This window comes from Apodemus sylvaticus, chromosome 22, assembly GCF_947179515.1.
Source record: "Apodemus sylvaticus chromosome 22, mApoSyl1.1, whole genome shotgun sequence".
Lineage (NCBI taxonomy): Eukaryota > Metazoa > Chordata > Mammalia > Rodentia > Muridae > Apodemus > Apodemus sylvaticus.
This window is the reverse complement of record NC_067493.1, coordinates 25,483,068-25,507,403: the sequence shown is the minus strand read 5'-3', so window position 1 is coordinate 25,507,403 and position 24,336 is coordinate 25,483,068. Positions and strand designations below refer to the sequence as shown.

The following is a 24,336-nucleotide window of genomic DNA, read 5'->3' as shown; positions in this document are numbered from 1 at the left end:
GCAGACAAGCCCGCCGGGGAAGCGCGTGCCGAGACGGCGCGCGGGCTGCAATCCCCGCTGCGGGTCCCTAGGGGGCGCAGCGGGCGCGGGAAGTCGCTCTGGGTCCCGGCACGAAATTGCAAGCGGGCGGGCGCGGCGAGTTTGAAAACAAGCGAGCGCCGTGGGGGCGGGTCCCAGGCGCGAGAGCCTCCGGGCTCAGCCAATCAGAGGCGGGCGGCGGGCGCGGGCGGCGCGTGCGGCCGGGCTGTGAATGGGGCGCGGCGGTCGCGGCGGCCGAGGCGAGAGCCGGCGCGCGGGCGGGCGCACTTTCTCCTCAGCGCCGGGCGGGGGCGGCGGCGGCAGAGGCGGCGGCAGAGGCGTTCTGCTCAGCTCCCCTCAGAGAGCGCTGCGGGGCCAGCGCCGCGCGGCTGCGAGGAGCGGGGGCGACGTGCCGGGCATTTCCTCGCTCGCTGACAACTTCTCCTCGGCCCGGCTCGCTGTCCATCGGAGCCCGGACGCCGCCCCTCGGCGCTCGCCGCTGCCTCGGCGGGTCTGCGCGCTCCCGCCCGCCCTGCCCGTCCCGCGGCGCCCGGGGGTGGCGGCTCCGCGGCATGGCCCGCGCCCGGCCCTCGGTGGCGGGCGGCGGAGGCGCGGCGTCCCCTGAGCGCGCGGGGCCCGGGCGGCCGCGCCGGAGCCGGACCGCTCACCACTGCGACCCCGAGCGCCCCGGGCTGCGCGCAGCGCCCAGGACCCCCGGGCCCGGCGCGGGCCGGCGGGCGGCAAAGTTGAGGCCGGGCCGCGGGTGGTGGGCGCTGCTGTTGCTCCAGCTGCACTTGCTGCGGGCGCTGGCGCAAGGTAGGTGCGGGCCTGACCTCCGTGACACCCCCGAGGTGGACTTTGTGGGTGCCTCCCAGGGTGGGCTTTAGGGGTGCGCAATCCCGAGGTGGACTCCCGAAGCGCGCGCCGCCAGAGGTGACACCCCGGGGGTGGACTTCGTGGGCTCCACCTGGTCTATATTATGAATGGACATCTCTGAGGTGACTTTGCAAGTGGACACCTATGGGCTGGGCTTCAGGGGTGCACAATCTTGAGGTGACAACCCGCAATGTACTTTGTGGGTGCTACCTGGGATAGGCTGTGTCGTGAGTGGGGCACCTCTGGGCTGAGTTTCAGGGCTGTGTAGTCTTAAGTGGAAATCTCTGAGGTGACTTTGCAAGTGGTAGACCTCTGGGCTGAGGTTTAGGGGTACACAGTCTTGGGTGACACCTTTGGGTGGATTTTGTGGGTGCCACTTGGTCTGCATTATGAATGGACATCTCTGAGGTGACTTTGCAAGTGGACCCCTTTGGGCTGGGCTTGAGGGGTGCACATTCTTGGGGTAACACCCTGTGGTATACTTTGTGGGCACCATCTGGGATGGGCTATGTTATAAGTGGATACCTTTGGACTGAGTTTCAGGGCTGCACAGTCTTGGGGTGACACCTTTGGGGGTGAACTATATTATGGGTGGACATCACTGAGGTGACTTTGCAGGTAGATACCACAGGGCTGAGCTATAGAGTTGCACAGTCTTGGGGTGACACCTCTGGTGTGAACTATGGATGCACACCCCTAGGCTGGGCTGTGGGGGTGCACACTGGAGTCTTGGAGTAGGCATCGCCTGGTATAGACTGTATTAGGACACATCCCTGGGGTGGACTTTAGAGATGGACACATCTGGTCTAGGCCTTGGGAGCGTGAAATTCTAAAGTACACACCCCTGGGATGGAGTGTTTGAGTGACCATCTCCTAGATTATACGAGTACACATCCCCGGTGGATTTTAGGGGTTGACACTCCTGGGGTGGATCCTGTGGGGTATGTTCAATTTGGAGTGTGCTAGGAATAGATATCTTTGGCCGCGGACTCCAGGGTGCTCACACTTGGGATGGATTCTATAGATGAGTGCTGTATTGAGTGAACAGCTTTGGGGTGGACTCTTGGGATGCGCGCCACCTGGGGTGGATCCCCTAAGGTAGACTCTGTGGTTGAGGTGTGGAGTCACCTCGGGGTTGTGGGTGCTTCCTGACGCAGTGCTTGGAACTTGGCGAGCATTTAGGGTTCCCTACTCTCTGAATCGCCCGGTCAGGACTGCGGGTCGCTAGGGCTGGAGGCAGTGAAGGGGTTAATGCGGTGTGTCTCTAATCCGCGCTGCAATCTGAGCGCGCAGACACCGAGTGGCTGAGAAGCTGGAGAATGCGTCTTGTGTGTTGTGTGTTGCATTTCTTTCTTTCTTTTTTCTTTCTTTCTTTTTCTTTTTAAAATTTTATCGGGGCATTGGAAGAACCTTTAAAGTTGAGCCCCTAAGCCATTGTGGCTTCAAAGAACGCCCAGCGCGTCCTATTGCACTGATTAAACATGAGCTGATTCGTATCTGAGTCTGCACCGCAGAGTCTTGTTAAGGATGAGTGACATCCGCGGCGGACTTCAAATATCAAATGCCAGTCACCACCAGCCGCCCTTTCCCTCCCTCTCCCCAGGGCTGCCCCCTACCCCCAGTACTGATGCTTTACCCCAAGTGGGTGCCTTGTACTCTGTGGAGCAAAACTTTGGGAGCCCACAGCTTTGCCTCCGGGCTTTGCTTTTCTCCCTCCTTTCGCTTCTGTTTGGAACACCGAGGTGTTCTCTAAAAGAAGGAAAGAGGATCTGCTGATGCTGGGTGACCTTTTGCAAATGGAGATGGAATCTCTCTCCGAAAGAGCTTTCCCTCCTAAATCTGGATTTCCCCCTGCTTAAACCCGAAGCATGCATGTGCTAGTCAGCTTCCATTTGCCCAGGGAGGCTACAAAACAAAACAAAACAAAAAAACTAGGCATAATCCTGTTAACATGAATTTTGATGAAGTCTTTAAAACAGATTAGTGAACCTGGTTGGCACTTGGTAGTTTAGAAAAATTAGCTTCCGAGTTCGTTGCTTGTATCCTAGAATCTTACCAGAGCAAGGCACTGAGTATTTGGAGATTGCAGGAAACAGGAATATTACGCTTAAAATTATGAATAGTTGTGTTCTGTGTTGTATGTGCTGATGATTTATGTGTAGTTAAAAAAAAAACCCCAGTGATTTAAACATAGTACTTAAAAGTCTGACTTCAAAATTGCAATGAGATAGTTTAACAAGTGCCTCATAACTTAATATTCTTATTCAAGCTTATCTAATGTTATCTGAGTGGCAGCCCTTTTCCCAGTAGGTTTTGATAAATGCCCTCTTTCATGTTCGCTATATGGAAACAAATCACTGTTTCTGGTTACTTTAATCCCTCCACACCTAATATATTCATTTCACTTTTGGGGTGTGTGTGTGCCGCTTTTTACCTAAGGATGTTATCCGGGAGAAAAAGCGTTTACTCATTGTGTAAAATGGAATCTGTAGGTTGTCAGAGAAGCCAGGTTCAAGTGAAGAAATCATTTAGGATGACCTTCAGAGATGGAGTTCAGTTTCTCTTCCTTAAAATAAAAGTGGCATTGACTTGACAATCACCTATACATGTGAAGATTGGCGAACCACTTTGAGCTGTGGGAAAGATCACTTAAAGCCCTTGTTTCAAAGTATATCAGAGTTTACCAGCTGCACCTTACAGGCTGTTGAAAGCATTGTCCTTTTGCAGTTACAATGGTAGTGGGAATTAATTTTTATACATACATGTACAACAGCCTTACTTTTCAAGGGGAGGAAATCTTTTATTTCTTTTTGCTAGTAAAAACACAGGTACCCATTTTACATTTATATGATGCAAGAAAGTGTGCAAGATCTTTTAGTGTAAAATTTCAAATAGGTTGTCACAAATTTTAAATTCATTGACAGGTTTCTGTTCTTTGTGCAATGTGAAATGTGTAATATATCCATCATCTTTTATATCGTATTGAAAATTCATATTATAGAGGAGATGTCACCATTTGACAAAACCTCATGTATCTTGAAAATGAAAATTCCGGTGCTGCTGTCGAGGTTTCTGATGGGATGATGAGTTGGTCATATGCACAGGAATGCATTCTCTAGAATCTTATCAAATAAAATGTAACATTTTGCATGGAACAGTTACCACTAAGTTGGAACTGTCATAATGCCATATTGATACTGTACATCTATCTGAGGCTGTTCCTAAATCCCCTGTAGGCTTTTCCTCTTTGGATACTTCCTATGAGTTAGCTTGGTCATGATTTCTAACAGACAATGGGGGCAACGTAATTACTAAAAGTTATATATGTGTGGCTAAAGTTACAATCAGGAAATATATTTCTGCCCATAATGTGAAGCACCAGGTTTGGATCTTGCAAGTGCAACTTCAGTATATACTGCAGTTTCTTCCCTGTGCATGGAAATGGAATTTCCCATTATATACTCAGCTTATTGGTGTGTGTTTAATTGTTTAGGACTTGTCTGGATTTCTAAAGAGCCAAGTTGTTACTTCTGGAAGACAGGTGGCAATGCATGCTTTCTTTATGCTGTGCACCACATATGAATGGTTCAGAAAGGGGTCTTCTGAGGCAAGGGATATATCTTAGGAACAAGGGTGTCCTGGACTAGCATTGTAGGAGGGGTAGGACAGAAGCAGGCAGATCCCCTGAAGAGGCTTGGCCAATCACGTTAACAGAATTTCTAAGCTCTGGTCTCTGTGAGAGACCCCATCTCAAAATCAAATGTTCCTTTCAGTCTCTTGGATCTGCTCTTCTCAAACACTGGTACGCATTAGCATCAGGTGGGGGCATTTGAGAGAATGAAGGACCAGCTCATTTCCTGTGAGCCACAAAGTGCTTTTCAGGTGACTCTCATGTCCACTGTCATTTCAAAGTCCCTGGCTACACTGCTTTGTTGTCTCACTCCAGTTATCAGATGACTTTCTGGAAACTTCCCAAACCCAGTGTTTCACAAACTTGACTGCACACTAGATAGATTCTCTGGGAGTTTTGAGGCAGGATTGTACAACTGGGTTTGACTTGAAGTTTGGCCTAAGCAGTAGAATTTTGAGACTTCCCAGTTGATTCTGATGATCAGTCGGGTTTGGGAACTACTGTTCTGCATGACTCCATTCTTCCTTTAGTCTTGTCCCCCAGCCTTGAGATCTAGTGGCTTCTATGGAGCTGGAACCTGCCTTTGCTCACAGGTCCTGAGCTCATTTTCTAATCAGTCCATTTAGTTTGTATTATGTTCCTTGATAATTATGAAACTGTTCAGCTCCTCACTTGAGCTACTTCTAGGATTGTATTAGAATCATCAGTGACATTTGTTTATGTGACAGGATTTCCTGTGACCTAGGATTCCCAAATAAACTCACCGTGTAGCTAAGGATGACGTTGACCTTTTGATCCTCTGGCTTCTGTACCTTAGTTCTGGGATTCCGCAATACCTGTGACACCATACCCAGTTTATCACTAGCGAAATTAAAGAATACAGTTGTGTAGGCTTTACCTCAGACCTGTCAGGTCTTAGAATACATTTCAAAAGGTTTCATGTGGTGCTGGAGACATGGCTCAGTGGTTAAGAGCGCACACATGGCAGTTCACAACCATCTTTAACTCCAGTTCCAGGAGATCTGATGCCCTCTTCAGGTCTCAGAGGGCACTGCACACATGTGGTGCACTACTATACATTCAGGAAAAACACCCATGCATATATTTTTTAAAAAGGGTTCTGCATGTGAAATCCCCATATTCTATTTTTTCTATCCTTGTGTTGCTAATCCCATAATCTTACTGAATTCGCTGGCACTATTGCCCTGTTTTTCTATGATCTGAGCTACTACTTTCCCGTGCCATTTCCCAGCTGTGGGTAAGGTCTGCTAATTATCCTTTCTGGCACTTGTTAGATGGAGAAATAACAAAACAGTGTTAATTGAGGTCACTGCAAGTCTCGCCTCCCTTTGAGCTCCTATTGTTTTCCATTAGTCCAGATGTGCTTTGTGTTTCCCTCCTCTTCTTACCCTCTGACCTGGTCCCTCAATTCTGTAGTTTGAATTTGAACTGCAACTCGGTTCCGGACCACCTTGCTTCACCAGAAGCTTTTACTTAATCAGTGCTCAGACACTTCCTAGACCACTTGCACATTTAACAGAGGGCCACTAGTTACTCGATCAGGTAAATCCCCATCTGTGCAGTCTGCATGTAGTCATCTGTAGCTCTCCTTTAATATTTGCTTATGAACCAAGCACCAAGGACGTTTATGCTACATACAACCCCCTTAAACATTTGTGTGTGAGTGTGTTTGTCCATGTACTATACAGCACTAATATGGATGTCAGAGGACAACTTGTGAAGATTGGGTCTCTCCTTTCACCATGGGGGTCCCAGGTATTATCCTCAGGTCTCTGGGTTTGTGGCAAGCACCCTTGCCCACTGAGCGATCTCACAGGTCCCAGCAACTCTTGAGAGAAGGTAGGACTTTAGTTTTTTGTTTTGTTTTTTTTAACTGATTTGCTCAAGGCTCCGGAATGAGTACTGGTCCCGTATCTGTGAACATAGCTTGGGTCTCCCTGTAGCCTGTGCTGTTGGAAGGAGAAAAGAAAGCAGGAGGCGGTCTGATCCATAGTGCAGAAAGATGGTGAGTGAACCTCTAAATATTGTGTGGACAGACCTGTCTGTGACTTTCAGTCTTACATCACATACATGATCATGAGCCAATAAAAGTCACTTTAGAGAATTTGGAGGATGGAGAAAAGAAATGTGCGTACCATCTTCTGTGTACCCGAACCCTGTCCTCTAATAAAATAGGTGTTGTCACTTGGTATTCCCTCACCCCATCCATTTTTCTTTTTACATTATAACTTGAAGTCCAGTTGAGTGGGCAGTGTGCTGCCACCCCAAGGTGGACCGTCAGGAGTAAAAAAGCCATTTCTTGGAGGACATTTGAAAAAATTCTTTTTTTCTACTTTAAAGTACATCAAATTTAAAGATATAGAGAATGTACAACATAGATCTTTGGTTAGTGCTTTGCTGTAGCATGTGTGTTCTCTAACAACAGACAGTTAAGTTTAGCCCCCTGCAGGGACTGTATCCAGCTGGGAAGTCCTGTATCCTAAACAGTGGCTTCAGACAAAGTGGAGGCTGTGAATGAGGCTGGTGTCTAAGTGATACAAGCTTTGCAGTTAATTACATTTGATGTTTCCATTCTAAGAGCCCCTGTGTCTTTGTTGTCACATGGGATTGGGGGTTTAGGTTGTATGGTGCCTTTCTGCCTCTTTCTGATCTTGTTTTGGGCCCTCATAGGTTAGTGATATCCACTCATTAAAATTAGACTGTGGGATGGTCACAGGGTAAGGAGGAGCACCGAGATTTGTGTAGGTTCTGATTTAGGATTTTCTAAGAACAAAGCAGCATTGAGAGAGAGGACCCCATGAATCCCATGCTTGGTAGTTGAGTGAAGCTAAGGATGGTTACGAAAACAGTTCGAAAGGTGTGTACTATAGATCGGCAAGGGATTGTTTAAAATAAATTTAATATACATGTTATTACTTGGTTAAATACTCCTAGTAAGCAGCAACACATATGGGCATTCTAAGTTCATATAGTTTCCTTTAATGTAATTAATTTGATTTCTACAAGACATTAGGAATTAACCCCAAGTTTTGCATCTCATTTAATAAGAGTGTGTAAATATGTGTAGTCTTAATACTGGGGTGAGAATATATTTTCTCAGATAGAGGTGTTTTGTCACCTCTGCCAACCATAGTAGCACATATAAATCAATGGTGATAAGGTTTTCAGTGGATTCCTTTCATAGACACCTTCCTGCTGCTTATAGGTGCCACACCTGAGATCTTCTGGAGAAATGATTAGTTTTACAGCATCATCATTAACACCATTTTCTCTTCCCACTATCTAGAAACAAACAGCAGCAGTAGCAACAACCAAACAACTCAAGGAACCATTGCTGTGCGTTTCTTTGTTATTCTAGTAGGTGCAAGGTTTGGCCCCCTGACAAACAGTTCTAAAGCCAGAGACTATGGCATCAGCTTGGCTCCATCTCCTGTGAGCATTCTGGGAATGAGAATAATTTCTCTAAAGCATTCCTAGAAACGTGGCTGAGGCAGGTGGAAAAAGTGTTGGGTTAAGTGTCTGGAGCCCTGGCTTTTATCTCACTCTGAAGCCGTCTTGCAGCGGGAGCAAGATCAAGTCTGTTAGCCTCTCCTGAGTCTATTTTCTCACCTGTAAAAGGTAGTGGTGGTGGAACTTAGACCAGTGAGTGAGTAGATGTTTGGAATTGTTTTGCTGATTCTTTTCTCTTCTGTGTTGATATCCTTTTACTCTGTCTCCAGAGTCTCTGAGTGTGCCTGCTGTCTGGGGTTCTGTAACTCCATATGTCTTAGCTTGTGGGAACTGTTCCCTTTCATTTTACTATTGTCAGGGTGTGTGTGTGTGTGTATATATATATATATATATATAGTTGAAGACAACTGGTGCAATGTAATATTTCTCCTTAGGTGCTACTGTCTAACATGTGATGGATTTACTACAGCTTGAAAATGGTTCATGCTCAAAATTTTAGGTTCTGTAAAACAAATTAGTGCTGTAATTTATCAGTGTAAGCCTGAAGTTTGGAGAAATAAATATTCCTAAAATAGGAGACATTTATTTATCTAAATGGCTGGAAGAAGAAAGAGCATGACTAATCTAAATCTGGTGGCGATTAATGCAGTGAGGAATTTAAACAGAGATGGAATAACGATGCCATGAGGATGTTTAGATTTACTGGACAGTGACCATCAGTAATTTAAAAATTACTTAAAATTAGCTCTAGAATAATTTTTCACTTTTAACATGATTAGCTGCCACTCTATTGAGATACAGTGTCTAGAGAAATTAATAGCTATCAATTAAATAATTCAAGTTTTTGACAACTGACTTGTCAGTCAAGTAAATTCATTAATTGGCTGATCTGTAGAAATTAGCTTGTTGAACATTTGTTAAGACTATGGTTTCTGCAGTGCTTTAAAAAGTAGTATTGTATCTATATGTATATGTATATGATGTATATGTATATATATGAATGACATGTGTGTTTATATGCCCCTTGAGGACAGAAGAGGGCATTGCATTCCTTGAAGGATGAAGTACAGGTGGCTGTGATCCTCCTGACATGGGTGTTAGGAACTGAACCCCGCTCTTCTGGAAGAGCAGCAAGTGCCCTTAACCTTTGAACCATCTCTCCAGCCCTTTCTGCAATGTATTTTATTTTACAGTTTTTTATTTATTTTAATTATTATTATGTGTATGTGCATGCATATATATGCATGCATGTCTATATGTGCACATACCTGTAAGCACCTGTGGCAGCATGTTCATGCCCAGACTGCCTGTGGAGTAAGGCCAGAAAACAACTCTCAGGAAAGGCTTCCAGGGACCAGTCTTAGGTTGTCAGTCTTGTACAGTACATATTTTTACCTGCTGAGCCATCTCACCAGCCAGATTTTGCTGCATTTAAAAAAATATTATTTTCAAATGGATAAGGCTGCTTTTGGAGGATGTGTGCTTTTTTAGATGATGGGCTACAGCAAACTCTAGAAGTAATTATTATGGGCAAAATTGACCTCAGGCACGATGTATATTGTTGCCTTTTCTTTCTTTCAGAACTTCTGTATACTCTATACCTGATTCTTTACCATGAGATGTTTAGAAGCTTAATTTTAGAAAGATGAATGGCCTTTATAAAATAAAAATGAAAGTAATAGTAGTAACCAGAGAATGAATGAGTTCTGGGTAGTTACCTCTGATAATAATTGGTAGTAGTATTTAGTTACTGAACTTAGAAATACTTGTCAGGTTTGGGGCAGGAAGGGACTTTATATATATATAAAACAAATCATTCTAAGCTGAGAATGACATTCTCATGAGCTATTTTGTGTGTATTCACGGTTTTCTTGTGAGATAGAGCCAGCTTTCAAAGTGAAGCACAGTTGTAGCTTGACTCTCCAGGTGGTAAGTGTGATGCAGGAGAGACTGACATTCTCCCTGACTAAGCTCTTCTGTAAAGTGCCTGGTGGTATTGAATTTATACATGAACCACCAGATGGCAACAGAAAAGGTGTTTATATAGGATGCAGTTGTTGCCATAGCTTTAATTTTTAATTCTTTGGCACACCATCTCTCAGTATACTTATATTTACATTTTTGGACTAAAAACATCATGAATTGGTAATGCCTAGCAATGTAAGATCACAACCAGGAAGCTGAATAGTGGTACCCTGCCACTAGAAAGAGATTTTATTTATTTTACATGAGCACATGTATTAACCATTCCCAAAGTCTGTGAGCTTCCAGGGATGTAACTTGATAGTTCGCTATATCATTGTGTAGTCCATGCTTCTGCTCTGTATTTTATCCAGCTTTTCGATAGCTCTCAGTGTAAGCAGCAATAATTTGCAGAACATTAAACAGCTAAACAAACATGGCTCTTACCCTAAAGCATTTTCTCTAACACCTTTGAAAGGAGGTCATGAGATTATAAACATTGAGCATATTTATGTATTTGCTGGATGGCAGTACTTTTGCTTTAAGTACACTATATTTTGTTTTTGCCTCAGAGGCTTATCCCCCTTCCCCTCCATTTAACTGTTATCTTGGCTCTTTTGGAGTCTTTTTCTTAGGCAAGTCTCCTGTGTGCAAACTAGAAACTCAGCCTGAATTTCTTCAGGAAAAAAAAAAAATTATTGGAAGAATCCAAAGGAGTCACAATGTACCTAGCAGGATGCCACCCAGGCACTTGGCTATATCCAGGGCTTATCTTTGCTTCAGGAGTGAGATCTCAGGAATAATGCTGGAATGTATAGGCCCTGGATTTGAGTCATAACAATACACAGATATACCGGCACCATCAAATACCCTCTGTTTTCTCTCTTTCTCATGTGTGTGTGTGTGTGTGTGTGTGTGTGTGTGTGTGAGAGAGAGAGAGAGAGAGAGAGAGTCACTTTTGTTATGTAGCCTAGGCTTGCCTATGACTTGATGATCATCGGCTTCAACTTTCTCAGTTGGCGTTACCCACAAGCCTTCTTTTGCCAGGGTAAGATTTGTATTTTGGATTATTATCTCAAGAGAGAAGCATTTCAATTTATTGCAAACCTAAGGCTAGATGGAAGAAACTAGACTGATGTCTATAGAAGACTGAGAAGTAGGGGCAGTAGAGATGGAAGGAAGTAGCCTAGAGTATTGGAGATACGAGAATAGTTTAGGATTTAGGGGCACAAAGAGCTGGGTAGTATATTGGAGTATGGATGAGGAAGTGTCAACGGGCCACATCAGGCCTCTTTCTAAGAAGATTAGTTTGTGAGCATGGTTTTCCCTGAGCTTGGACCCTTATTTGGGTAGTGTGGTCATGATCCAAGTTTTGATCACATTAATGTGAGGCTTCCTGAAGCTTCTAGACAGCTGTTCAGAAACTAAACTCTGACTCAGAGGAGGGTCTAAGCTTTGGGTATAGCTATTTGTGGAGGATGGCCTTGGCAGAAACAAAACTCACTCAACTACTTGGTAGCTGTGCTTCCTTGGGTGGGCTGTTAATCTCTCTCTCTCTCTCTCTCTCTCTCTCTCTCTCTCTCTCTCTCTCTCTCTCTCTGTGTGTATGTGTGTGTGTGTGTATGTTGGGATTTCTATTGCTGTGACAAAACACCAGGACCTAAGGCACCCTCCCACAACAATCACTGATTAAGAAAATGCCCACAAGCATTCTACAGTCAAGTGGACATAAAACTAGCCAGCACAGTGTGTTTACTTGTATGCATGTTCCTCTCTGTGTGTGCATGTGGAAACCAGAGGTCAATATTGAGTATTTTCTTCAAAAACTTTTCATTTTAATTTTCTTTTTTTGAAATGGTCATTCACTGAACCAATTGGAGCTTACCAAGTCAACTAGACTGATTGACCACTGGATCCACTTCCCCTGAACAAGGATTATAGGTGCATGCCACCATGCTTGGCTTTTTAAATGGGTTCTGGGTACAAACTCAGCCCTTCACATTTGTACAGGAAACACTTTGACCACTGAACCATCTCCAAGTTCTTAATCATCTTTAAATCTTGTTTTGTTGCCTTGAAGAATTGTTTATTAATTTTGCCTATTTCATACAGATGTTGTGAGGATCAGTTGATTAGGCATAAGGTGTTAAGCTCTTACCTAGGACTTAACATTCAGCCAGTAAGTGTTAGGCATTGTTATTGCTATTTACACTTCAGTAGACAGGAATCACACTTTATTCACTCCCTGCCCCCATAGTATTGAGGATTAATGAGTCACTGTAGTACAAAATGGCAGTGTGAACAATTGAAATGACTAAAGAGCCATTATACTAATAGTAGCCTTGCTGTGGCTTACCGGATGAATTGCAAGGGGAAAGAGTGTGGTGATAGGAACTGATGAGAAAATGTGAGATAATATAGAAATTACAAACAGTTGACAGGGTAGTGTGGTACTGGCATAGAACATTTGGAATATTTTTACTGTAGAGATGTGATTGATAAAAAGGGAAAAAAAAGGCTCCTGGCTTTGTTGATTTGATGGGAAATGGTGATTTTTTTTTCAAGGACAGTATTGCTGGATTTTAATAGTATACATCAGATTTTAGAATGAAAGTGCTGGGAGTAGAGTTGGGTATGCTTTCTTACTGTGGACAATCTCCAGGAAAAACTGCTAGGTATTTGGAATGCATGGCAATGAGATGATCTTACAATGCCTTTTTCTAAGTTTCAAATCTTAAGGACTGGAAGGAAATATGGGTTGTTGTCATTTGGTTAAATGAGAAGTATTATTACAATTCTCAAATATTACTCCAGTTTATATTTCGTGACTACAAGAAATATATATTTACAATACAATTAACTCTTACCTGAAGAAATGAGCACAAAATATGGTTTAGAACTATGGAAAACAATCAGAGTCCACCAAAGTGAGAAACAGACTTGAATGAATGAAAATCCATGACTCTTGCAAAGGAAGCTCATGATACAGGTTAACTTGTGACAGGTATGTCCCAGCCACACAAGGATAAGAAGGAGAGCTGGCAGATGTTGCAAATAACATACTGCATTTCAAGAGGTAGGAAGAGTAGGGGGTCATGAAAGATATGATTTTATTTGAAGTTATTAGAGATAAAAACAGACCATGATGAAAGAACAGATTAGAAAGTGATCATATGGATTTGGGAAAGAACCAAGTAAGATTTCTATAAATGAAAATTATGGTCATTAAATTTTAAAAAGTAACCTCAATGGATGGGTTATACAGCCAAGTAGACATAATTGAAGAGAAAACTATTGATTTTTAAAGGAGATTTGAGGAAATTGGTTGGATGGAATACAGTACTGAGGGATAGAGAGACAGAAAATGAGTGGTAAAGATTCATGAACTTGAGAATGAGAAAGTTCAATATCATCTTCCATGAACTTCCAGAAAGAGAAAATAGAGAGGAGATACTATTTGAAGATATAATGGCCAGGATTTTAAAAGTTATTACTATTACTAGTTATTTTTGCTGTTGTATATGATGTTTGTGGATGGTGGTGTACATACTATGGCAATTGTATGTACACTTTGAGACAACTTTGCTCTCCTTCCATCATTATGTGGGTTCTGGAATTGAACCCAGGTCATCAGACTTGCATAGCAAGTGCCTTTACTTGCTGAGTTGTCCTGTCAGACCCTGGAAAATTTTCATGAATTCTTAGATTTCAGAGGCACAGTGGACCCCAAGAAAGATAAAAGCAATTTTTTACCTAGGCATACTGTAGCTGAAACAGTAGAGAAGAGGACAAAACTAATCTAAGGTAAATAGATGCTGGAAATGGCAGGTATTTGTCAGAGAAGATGATGGAATATTTTCAATGTGTTGAGGGAGAAAAATAATCGATCTAGAAATTTGTATTCATATAAGCAACATTCAAGTGTAAGAGGGAAATAAAGACAAAATAGATCATTCATAGAGTTGTGCTAGAAGAATTACTAAAAGATGGATTTCACGAAGAAAGAATTTGAAACCAGGAGAGTGAGATCTAAGTAGCTAAATGATAGGAAATAATGTATCTCTACCAACCTTAAATTTCCAGTCATCTTGTGGTTTACAAGAGTGAGTACTGTTGGCTGCCAGTGTTAAGGGCCTTCACATCCATGGACTTTACCAACCACAACCACAGATGGAAAGTTGCATATTCACCCGATATTCACACATACTTTCCCCTCTTATTTCTAAGCAATATAATCTTAAGACTGTTATGTCATATTTATTCTGTATTAGGTCTCATAAGTAATGTGATTATTTAAGTCCTTTAGAAAAAAATGTATGTAGTATATTATAATCTTTAAGGGCCTGGAGTATTTGTAGATTCAGGTATCTGGTGGTGAGTGAAGGTAATCTAGCACTGATTGATCTCCTACTCCTAAAGTACAAATGGTTGAGTGTGAGGGGTAGTGGAGTTGGAAGGGCAGGTGGAACCAAAGAGGTGTTGGTTAAAGGATACATAGTTTCAGCTGGAAGGAGTAATATATTAAAGAGCTATTCTGCAACAAAGTGACCATAGCTAGCAACAGTGTTGCAATGTAGTGATTATAGTAGCAACAATGTATTTTACCTATTTACATTGGATAACATTGTATTTTTACCAGGAACAAGTATGAAAAAAGTAGGTGATAATTAGTTCAATATTGTTCATTCTATACTGTATTATTCATTATATACAGGAAATGATACCATTGACCCTTAAACAATGTTTTAAGCAGATGCTTATGTTTGAGCTCATTATAGTATAAATAGAAGTGCCACAGTTCACCTTATTTATTTATTTTTTTATTAACACTATATCCCCAGGCCTTTCCTGTCCTTTTGTCTTTTAGACAGGGTCTCATCAAGTTACCCAGATTGGCATTAACTTGCTCTGTAGCTCAGGCAGGTGTCAAGACTTGAGGTTCTTTTGCCTCAGTCTACAGTGGCTGGTATAACAGGTGTGTGCCACCAGAGATGGCAACTATACATAATTTGCTTCAACTAAAATGTAGTTTAATAATTGTGAGTAGCAGTTAATTCATATATTCATTGCACTGTGAGAAAGGCAATATGATGAAGGTATGATGGTAAGTTGAGTTTTGTTTTTGTTTTTTGGGTTTGTTTTTTGTTTTTTGTTTTTGTTTTTTGTTTTGTTTTTCTGCATGGAACTGGTGGTGGTTTTTTTTGTTTTTTTTGTTTTTTTTGTTTTTTTTTTTTTGGCACATATGTAGTTGACTGGAAGGCCTGTATGGTACATGGATTCATGGAGGTCAAGACTTTCACCTTAGGATTCAGAGTATCACTTTGAAGTTGAAATGTGATGAACTAGGTAGAAAGTTAGTGTTGGCCTTTGCAGTGTTCCCCTACTGATTTTTCACTAATTCCTGATGGAGTTTTGCTGAAATCTAGTATGATATGTTGGAATGCCACAGATGGTCTGCATTTCTGACTCTCCTGTTCTTTGAAGAATTGAGCAACAGTGCATAGATACTTTATAGTCAATTCTAAATATTTTTTTTGAGATAGGATATTATTATTAATTGAAGTTGGCCTTGAGCTCTAGAGACTCTTCTTCCATGTGTTGGGATTTTAGGCTTGTACAACTATGCCTAAATAGAAAATTTAAGGTTCTAATTTAACTTCAAAGCTTGAGTTTATATTTCTTTTCAATGTTTGCCTGCATGTATATGTGTGCACATGCATATGTATGCTTGCTCATATGTGTATGTATATCTGGGGACCGAAGCTTGATGCTGAGGGTCTTTCTTGGTTGCTATCCCCATTGCTTACCATACAGGGTTTCCTGCTGAACCTAGTGCTAGTACAGCAGCCAATTTATGCCCAGGATCTGCCTCTGTGCCTGAGTGCTGGGATTACAGGTGGGCTGCCAGGCCACTGGCTTTTATATTGGTGCTGGGGATCTGAATTCCAGTCTTCGAACTCACACTAGGTACTTTATTTGTTGAGCCATCTCATCTCTTTAGTCTCTTGAATTTATGTTTTTTTTTTAAAGCTATAATTGCTTTGTGTGTTGCTGTTTCTTGGATTTTCAGCTGAATTACATCATAGATACTACTGGCACCCCACCCCTATCCTAGCCCCCAGCAAAATTTCACATGACTTCTAGATTATGTCCTGGATTGCCATAAGACCAGTTAGAGAGGACATATGGAGAGTGCTAGAGTGACTTCTTTCTCTCATGGTGGGAAAGAAACTGGTTTGGCTGGAATCCTCTGTGGATTAGTCCACAGCAGGTCACCCTGACCAGGACACTGAGGTTTTACATATTTCTAGCTTCTTTCACAGTTGCTATTGCATCATATAAGAAGGCTACAATCCTATGTTGATATTAAAAAAGGCACGACACATAAACATGGCTCTAATTTATGAGAAGACAGTCCAAAACATTAGCTGAGAAGTGAGATTATAGAATGGTATATAATATAATATAATATAATATAATATAATATAATATAACATAATATAATTAATATATAATATGCTTTTACTGAGTATTCTTAATGCATTGGGCATTATCCCTTTTTCCATATATGTCTTTGTGTGTCTATGAATATATGTGTGTATGCATATGCATGCAACACCTGTGTATGCATACTTGTGCAAAGATGTCTGCCTGTGGAGGAGGCCAGAGACAAACCATGAGTGTTCTTCAGGCTCTGTGAATTCCTTTTTTTGATACAGGATCTTCCACTGGTGTGGAACTTACCAAGTAGTCTAGGCTTCCTGTCTATCAAGACACAGGGATGGTATGGAGGTCAGAGGGCAATCCAGTGTTCGTTCTTCCCTTCTACCCTGTTTGAGACAGGCTTTTTTATGTTCATCACTGTGTATGCCAAGATGATATCTGATGGAGAGTTGGCTGTCACCAGACCCCTTGCTCTAAGTTCTGTGCTGCACTGACTAATCCCTAGGAGTGACCTGAGCCTCCTCTGAATTCAGATTTCTCCTTTTTATCTGTTGGAAAAGTATTGGTCTGTGTTTTCTGATTTTCTATAATAAGCTTTGATCACCTTTAAAATAAGAACATTGCATCTAGGAGAAAAGCATAAAGGTTAGAAAAGTAATGTGAATGTAATATTAGTGGAAAGTGGCTGAGAAGTTACTAGTTTGTAAAATGATGGGCTGTGATTAAGGAATGGGCCAGCCTGCTTATGGTATATTTGTCTCTTCATTCCTAATATTTTATGCTTTTAAACAGAATCATTTAAAACTTTTAAATGGCAAAAGCAATTAGAATTATCTACCATAATATCAAATCTGTGGGTTTGGGGAAGAATGTGATTCACTCACAGAATGGATGACTGGGAAGCTGGGATTTTGGTATTTTAAAAAGAATCCCTCTGTTTGAGAGAACTTATGTTTTTGGCCTTATTTTGTTCATCTACTTAAAAAGCTCACACTATCTTTATAGGCTCTTTGTAAGAACAAAAATCTCCTTTGAAAGATGGATTGATAAACACATTTGTACCATTGATTTCTGGTTAGGCCTATGTAATCTTTTTGATTCTAGTGTCAAATTCTCCCAATAACAATACTGATATTGAACCTATTTAGTACATTCAAAGTTTTGCAGGAGTTGCACAAAAAATTGAATCATCATTGTGCATTGTTCACTCAAAAGGAATGAACTTAAATTTGAATATGTATACATATAGTTAAGAAATGGGCATATACCCAGAGGATTCTCCAGCATTTACTAAGGATACATGCTCCACTATGTTCATAGTAGCCCTACTTATAATAGCCACAAGCTGGAAAGAACCCAAATGTCCCTCAATGGAGGAATGGATAAAAAAAAATGTGGTATATATACACAATGGAGTACTATTCATCCATTAGAAACAATGAATTCATGAAATTCTTAGACAAATGGATGGAGCTGGAGAACATCATACTAAGTGAGGTAACCCAGTTTCAAAAGATCAGTCATGGTATGCACTCACTGATAAGTTGATATTAGCCTAGAAACTTGGATTACCCAAGTCATAATCCACATATCAAATGATGTCCAAGAAGAATGGAGGAGTGGCCACTGGTTTTGGAAAGGCTCAGTGCAGCAGTATAGGGCAATACCAGAACAGGGGAGTGGGAAGGGGTGGATGGGGGAACAGGGGGAAGGAAGAGGGCTTATGGGACTTTTGGGGAGTGGGGGGTCAGAAAAAGGGAAATCATTTGAGATGTAAATAAAAAATATATCGAATAAAAAAAAGAAATACAATGTAAATTAGAGCATCAGGTGTGAATGCTGTCCTAGTTGACAATTTGATGGCCTTGGGTTCATAAAAATGTAGTTTTTTGATGCTATTTTGTTTTTGATAACTGTGCTGGTAAGAGTGGAGTTACCCCAGCCATTTCTTTGACCTGGCATTTCTTTCTTTCTTTCTTTTTTTTTATTACTTTTTATTGAATATCGTCTTCATTTACATTGCCAATGGTAAAACCTTTTCGGACATTCCCCCTCCCCTAAAACCCCCAACCCCTCCCCTTCCTCCTTCCCCCTGCCTCCATGTATATGCCTCTCTACCCAACACCTACTTGCCCCCCTGCCTGGTTTTCCTTTGTTTGGGCCTCTGTTGAGTCTTCACCTGACCAAGGACCATTCCTCCCACTGATGCCCAACAAGGCCTTCCTCTGCCACATTTTTGGCTGGAACCATGTGTGCCCCTTGGTTGATGGTTCAGTCCCTGGGAGTCTTGGGGTGTCTGGGTGGCCGAAATCATTGTTCTTCCCGTGGGACTGTAAACCCCTTCAGCTCCTCTGGACCATCCTCCACCCTGCAGCTCTCTGCAGCCTGGCGCTGCTCCCCTTGGACCCTTCCCCTCCCCCTCGCATATTTGGTTTTTAGTGTTTCCCTTCTTAAATGTTTTAGATTCTCTCCTTTTTTTTGAGCAAATGATTTTCAAACCATTTGAAGAGGGAGATCCTTCCTGAGTATGGCAGAATCTTTGAATAATAATCTAAATGTGCAATTGTAATAAAGCTTTTCAGGTAAAAGAAGGACCACACGTACATATGTTTTACACTTATTTATATGTTTTATGTGTGTGTAGGAGGTGTCATGGTGCACTTGGGAAGTCAGAGGATGGATGACCTGTGGGAGTCAGTTCTCTCTTTTTACCCTGTGGATTCTAGGGGATTGAACTCAGTTGGTAGGCCTGCTGTGCCTGTGCTTGCCCTGCTGTATCTTGCTGGCCCCGGTGGTTTTCTTCATCTAATTCTTGCAAGTGAAATTATTCATCACGTGTTTTGAGTTTTGCTGTTGTTTTTTCTAACTAGGACCAGGAATAATCCATTTTCTTTTCTCCCCCTTGGTCCCTTTCTTCCTCCACTTCCCTTTCTCTCTCTTTTTCCTCATAAAGTAACACTGTGTGCATATATATGTGTGGTGTATGTGTGTGTGACTATATGTATGTGTGGGGGAATGCAGAGAAGGACATTGATATTCTACTCTACATTCAAACTTTTATTTTCTGAAACCATGAGTCTAAATAGCCCTCTTGCTTTATAAGTTGGTTATCTTAGTACATGCTATACTGATGGGAAGTTAACTTTGTGATTTATTTTCCCACCTCCAGCAAATTTTCTCAGTTTCTCCTTGTTCACGGGAACTGTTTTTTTTCCTTCCCATATATAGCAACACATTTATTTCATGTTCAGCATATGAGGAGTGTTAATAGGCACCTTTACAGGTGAAACAGCTGAGAAGGTTGCTTGATTAAGATAGGCATGCTCTGTGGCTGGAGAGATGGCTCAGTAGTTAATGCTTGTGGATCTTTCAGATGACCAGAGGCCTCCCTGTTCCTGGTACCCACCCACACTAGGTGACTCACAGTTGGCAGTAACTACAACTCTAGGCAATCTGACCTCTTCTTCTGACTCCCACAGGCATTGCATACATGTGCGCATACACATGTACACAAGTATATAAATAATGAATATTTTAAAACATATAATTCCTTGTTTCTTTTTTCCCCTTTCTTCAGTACTAGAGATTGAACCTAGGGACTCACACATGTGCGAGCATCTATAAGTGCTCTTCTACCAAGCTACATCCTCCCTTCACCTTCCACCTTGGCTATTCTTAAGTCTTACTTATTTTGGGAAATAAGGATATGGAATTATCTTTTCATTCTAGAACTTGAAATTTAAAAAAACTATTTTATGTGTGTGAGTGGTTGTGCACATGGCACAGTGCTTGTGTAGAGGTCAGAGGACAACTTTATGGAATTAGTCCTCTTCTTCCATCTTTGGGTTCTGGGAATTGAACTCACATAGGCTGGTATGTTTTGAGCCATGTTACTGGCATAAAACTTTGTTTTTTGTACTAATATTGTTTTTGTTATGTAATAGTAGTTATAAAAAATAACAATGAGGTTGGCCTATTTTTGCTATATAAGTGTGTGGCCAACAAAAGCAAGAAACTCTGCTTTTTTCCTCCTTAGTTTCATGGTTCCCTCAGCTTCATGCGATCATGGTTCTTAGCTTCATGAATTTTTGCTCAGTGATGTTCTATGGACCCGTCACCTCCCCAGCCTTAGAGGAATTGCAGCATACTGTTACTTTAGAGGTTGACCCCAGCACACTTGCCTGTTTTTCACTTACTGTGTCTGAGAGATCATTTCACAGAGGATTTATGAATGTATCTTGTGAAAACCTATACATATAGAAAATAGATTTTGGGTTCTGGAAAGTGTTTACTGTGCAAATGACCTGAGTCCAAGGCTTAGACACCATGTTTTATTTATTTTTCTTAGAGCTAAGCATGATGGTACAAGCTTGTCATACCAGTGCTTGTTGGGAGGCAGAGACAGGTAGGTCCTGGGTTTTGCTGGCTAGCAAGCCTAGCTGAATTGTTGAGTTTGAGGTCAGTGAAGAGAGCCTGACTCCCCAAACAAACAAACAAACAAACAACAAAAGAGACTTGAGGAATAACCCTTAGGTTGACCTCTGGTCTGCACATGCACCCTTAAACATGCACATGCACTCGTACAAATGCTTTTAAGCCATCTGATGAAGGGTGTTGGCACTGTAACCTATCCTTGGCCCTGACATTTATGAGCTGTGTAACCTTGGGTAAGTACTGTAACTTGTTTGGTTTTAGGAGGTCATTTATAAAATGAAGTTAATCTCTCTTGAGGTTTTTGTAAGGATTAGAAGAGATAATGCATGTAAAGTACTTAGTGTGGTGTCCTGCTTAATAAATCACAGTGATTATTGTGCTCATTCATTTATCAGATCAAATGAGTCCCTAATGTGTTTCTCCTTCCTCACCTAAAATTAAGTGCACAACAGGCGTGTTAGTTGTCGTCACTTGTTTTGTCACCCTCTCACATACCTTGCCTATTTCATTGTTCGTGTTAATATTTTCCCTCTTTCCCAACACACATTACATATTTTCCTTTCTTGTTGTTGGTCTCACTGACCTATCATATCTCCCTTGTTATCTTATTAATCAAGGTACTGTTTGTGGCTGAGTATGGAAACTCACCAGATCAGGACTGTTTATGTTGCTGGTCCTCCAGAGTCAGTTAAAATTGCAGCCACATTTACTTCAAGTTGCCAGACAGCATGATCCTTCTTGTGATTGGGATTTCAGAGGGGATAGAACTGAAGTTGGGATGTAGACATCTGCCAGAGAGTGATGACTGTGGGCTGAGGTGTCACAGAAGTTGCTTACCTTTGTGGGCCTGTCCAAGGCTGGAGAAGTCCATATCCTGGGTGACAGTCACGAGGGGAAGGCTGTGTGGATGGGGATAGGGAACACAGCAACCCCATAGTTAAGTTACCATAAGGATGGTGACTCTGGCAGTGGTGTTCAGGGTGTGGCTAAATGCTTAGTAGGGCGTCAGTGTGACCCATCCATACCCTCTGTTGCTGTGTGTAGCTGGTTTTGCTACGTTGTGGACTCTTTTTTTCCTACCCTTTATCCCTCCAGTTTCACCCCCATCACTAGATAGGTGTGGAAGGAGGCTAGAAGGGAGTGAGGGGAGAGAGGGGCGGTTGGATCTATTTTTTTCCTTTTGTCTATTCTTTGAGCACAACCACTAACGAACTGCAACCCCTACCTGGCCAAACGACAAACAACCACCAAGCCTGCCTATTGGGGCTCTAGCACTTATATGCCGTCTGAAAAGTTCCCATAATTCCAAATGTCATACAATCACAGAAACTGTCTACAGCTGACAAAACCATGCCTCTGCTAGAGCACGAGGCAAATCTTAGTGAAGTGCTGCAGACAGTCCAAAGGAGCCCCATATCCCCATGCCTAGGATTAAAACAAAATCACATCCTTATAATTTTTCTGTGTTTTTAAAAGCAAGCAAAATTCCCAAATTGTCACTACAACTGTGTCCTGGGCAGACTGATGTACGAAGATCAGCAGTGCTTCTGGTAAGTAATACTAGGCTCTCTGGCTTCTTGATCTGATGGGCTCACATTTTGTCGGATACATGCACATACAGTCTGATGGCCTGTTTTCTGTTTGCTTGTTGTTGTATGCTGCACAATGGTCCATCAGCCTTTCCCAGGTTATCTAGCAGTGGCCTGCCTCCATGTTCCTGCTCTGCAGATTGCCAACTCAAACTCCCTTTCTGAAGCTGCAGTCAATGAAGGAAGTAGAATATAATGTTTGGAACATTTCTGGAATATTCTGTTCTAGGATTTTACTGCTGTTGTAACTTTCTTCTTTTATATTAAGAATTTGCTTTGCTTTGCTCCTCCATTGGCCTAATAGAAATCATCTTTTTTTTTGTCTTTGTTTTTCTGAAAATTTGAGTATTTAAAACGACAGCTAGACTATATTCTAGGTCTTTTTGAGAGGAGATGGGTTTACCTGCCTAATAGGATCACCTAGAAGTGGTGGTGATGGTGTGGTATGGCAGTCAGTCTTCAGCCCTTTTGAGAGTCTATCCTGGTTAGGTTCCCCCTCATTTCTGTTTGGATGAGTGGGTTTGAACAGCTCAGGGGACTGCTTTATGCATGTCACTGTTCTTCCTCATACTTGGGTGCACGTCTCAGCAGTCTGGAGATCTGATTCCAGTCTTCAGATCTCTTCTCTGTAGCTACAGTTCCCTTTAATTCTTACCTATACTCGTGTGTGTGTGTGTGTGTGTGTGTGTGTGTGTGTCTAGTGTGTGTTGAGACAGGGTCTTACAATGTAGCTGTGGCTGGCCTGGCACTTGCTATTTAGACCAGGCAGGCCTGCCTTTGCCTCTCAGTGCTGGGATAATAGGTGTGTGCCACCATCTTTTGACTTCACCTGTCTCTTCTTGTTTTGTACATACCATGAACTCTGGAGAGCGCTCCTACAAGCAGATTGGAAGTGTGGTTTTATATCATACAGAATAAGAGGTCATGTTACTGTAAATTACTGTTTAGTATTCCAGTTTGTGCATTTCTAAGTCAAAGTTCATTCTTTCAAAAACTACCTTATTAAATATTGATTTTCCCCTGGTTCATCCACAAAACCCCTAAAGATAGAGGAGGCATTTTGACTAGCCTTTGTTCTTCACAAATAAGTCATTGGAAGTCAATTCAAATCCAACTGTGATGTGAATTCATGGTCTTTTTAGATTAGAGTCAGAACTCTTATATATTTTAAGCATCTGCTCTGTTTAAGTATTAATTGTGGCTATCCTAGACTGCGTCCTGTTTGAAGTATGGAATTTGTTCACTACTCATCTTGTTAAAAGAAAATGAATAAGACTTGTCATGTAGTTTTTGCTACTTATATAATGAGAGAAAATTTAAGTACAGAATTAAACTTGCCTACACTTTTTTAAGTAGTGACTTTGGTTCTTAGGAATTAAAGGAATTAGTACATTGTGGCTTTCACAGGAGTCAGCTAAGAGCAAGCAGTCTTAACTGAAACCTTGCGAAACTTGAATGTTGCCTGTAGACTCTGACAGACACAATTAATGGAACCCTTGAAGCATCTGTGTGTTTCATCTGACATCGACTTTTGTGCTACTATGGGGATATGTTGACGTCCTCAAATTTTAAGTCAGTTTCAGAGCTTATCAACTAAGGGCTCTTGGCATGAAAATTAAATATTAACTATGTGACAAAGAAAAAAATTGAAACTACAAATCTTAAAAACAAAACAAAACCAAAAAATGCCCTTCCAAATTCCTGACATAGATGATAGATACTGTGGTATTTTCTGAATGTGTAGAAGCCTCAAAATCAAAGTGAAAATGATTTACAATGTCCTCTTTGATTTTCTGGGTCACTTAATCTGAGTTGATTTCTTCAGAATGTACCAGATTTCTTAGAGCAGAACACTGATGACACACCCTGGGTGGCTTCCCAGGGTGGAGCTGTGCCTCAGGGCTCTGGAGG

The 24,336-nt window shown here is 41.8% G+C and overlaps 1 protein-coding gene across 1 annotated transcript in view; it reads left to right on the top strand.

Annotated features, from left to right (window-relative positions):
* Window positions 1–322: 322 nt before the first annotated feature.
* The window catches only part of Sdk1 (sidekick cell adhesion molecule 1), a 1,012,579-nt gene continuing 988,565 nt past the window's right edge, over window positions 323–24,336 (top strand). The window contains exon 1 of the mRNA XM_052168081.1: window positions 323–834. Within this exon, the coding sequence (XP_052024041.1) occupies window positions 591–834 (244 nt within the window). The 5' untranslated portion in view covers window positions 323–590. The remainder of the gene's footprint in view (window positions 835–24,336) is intronic.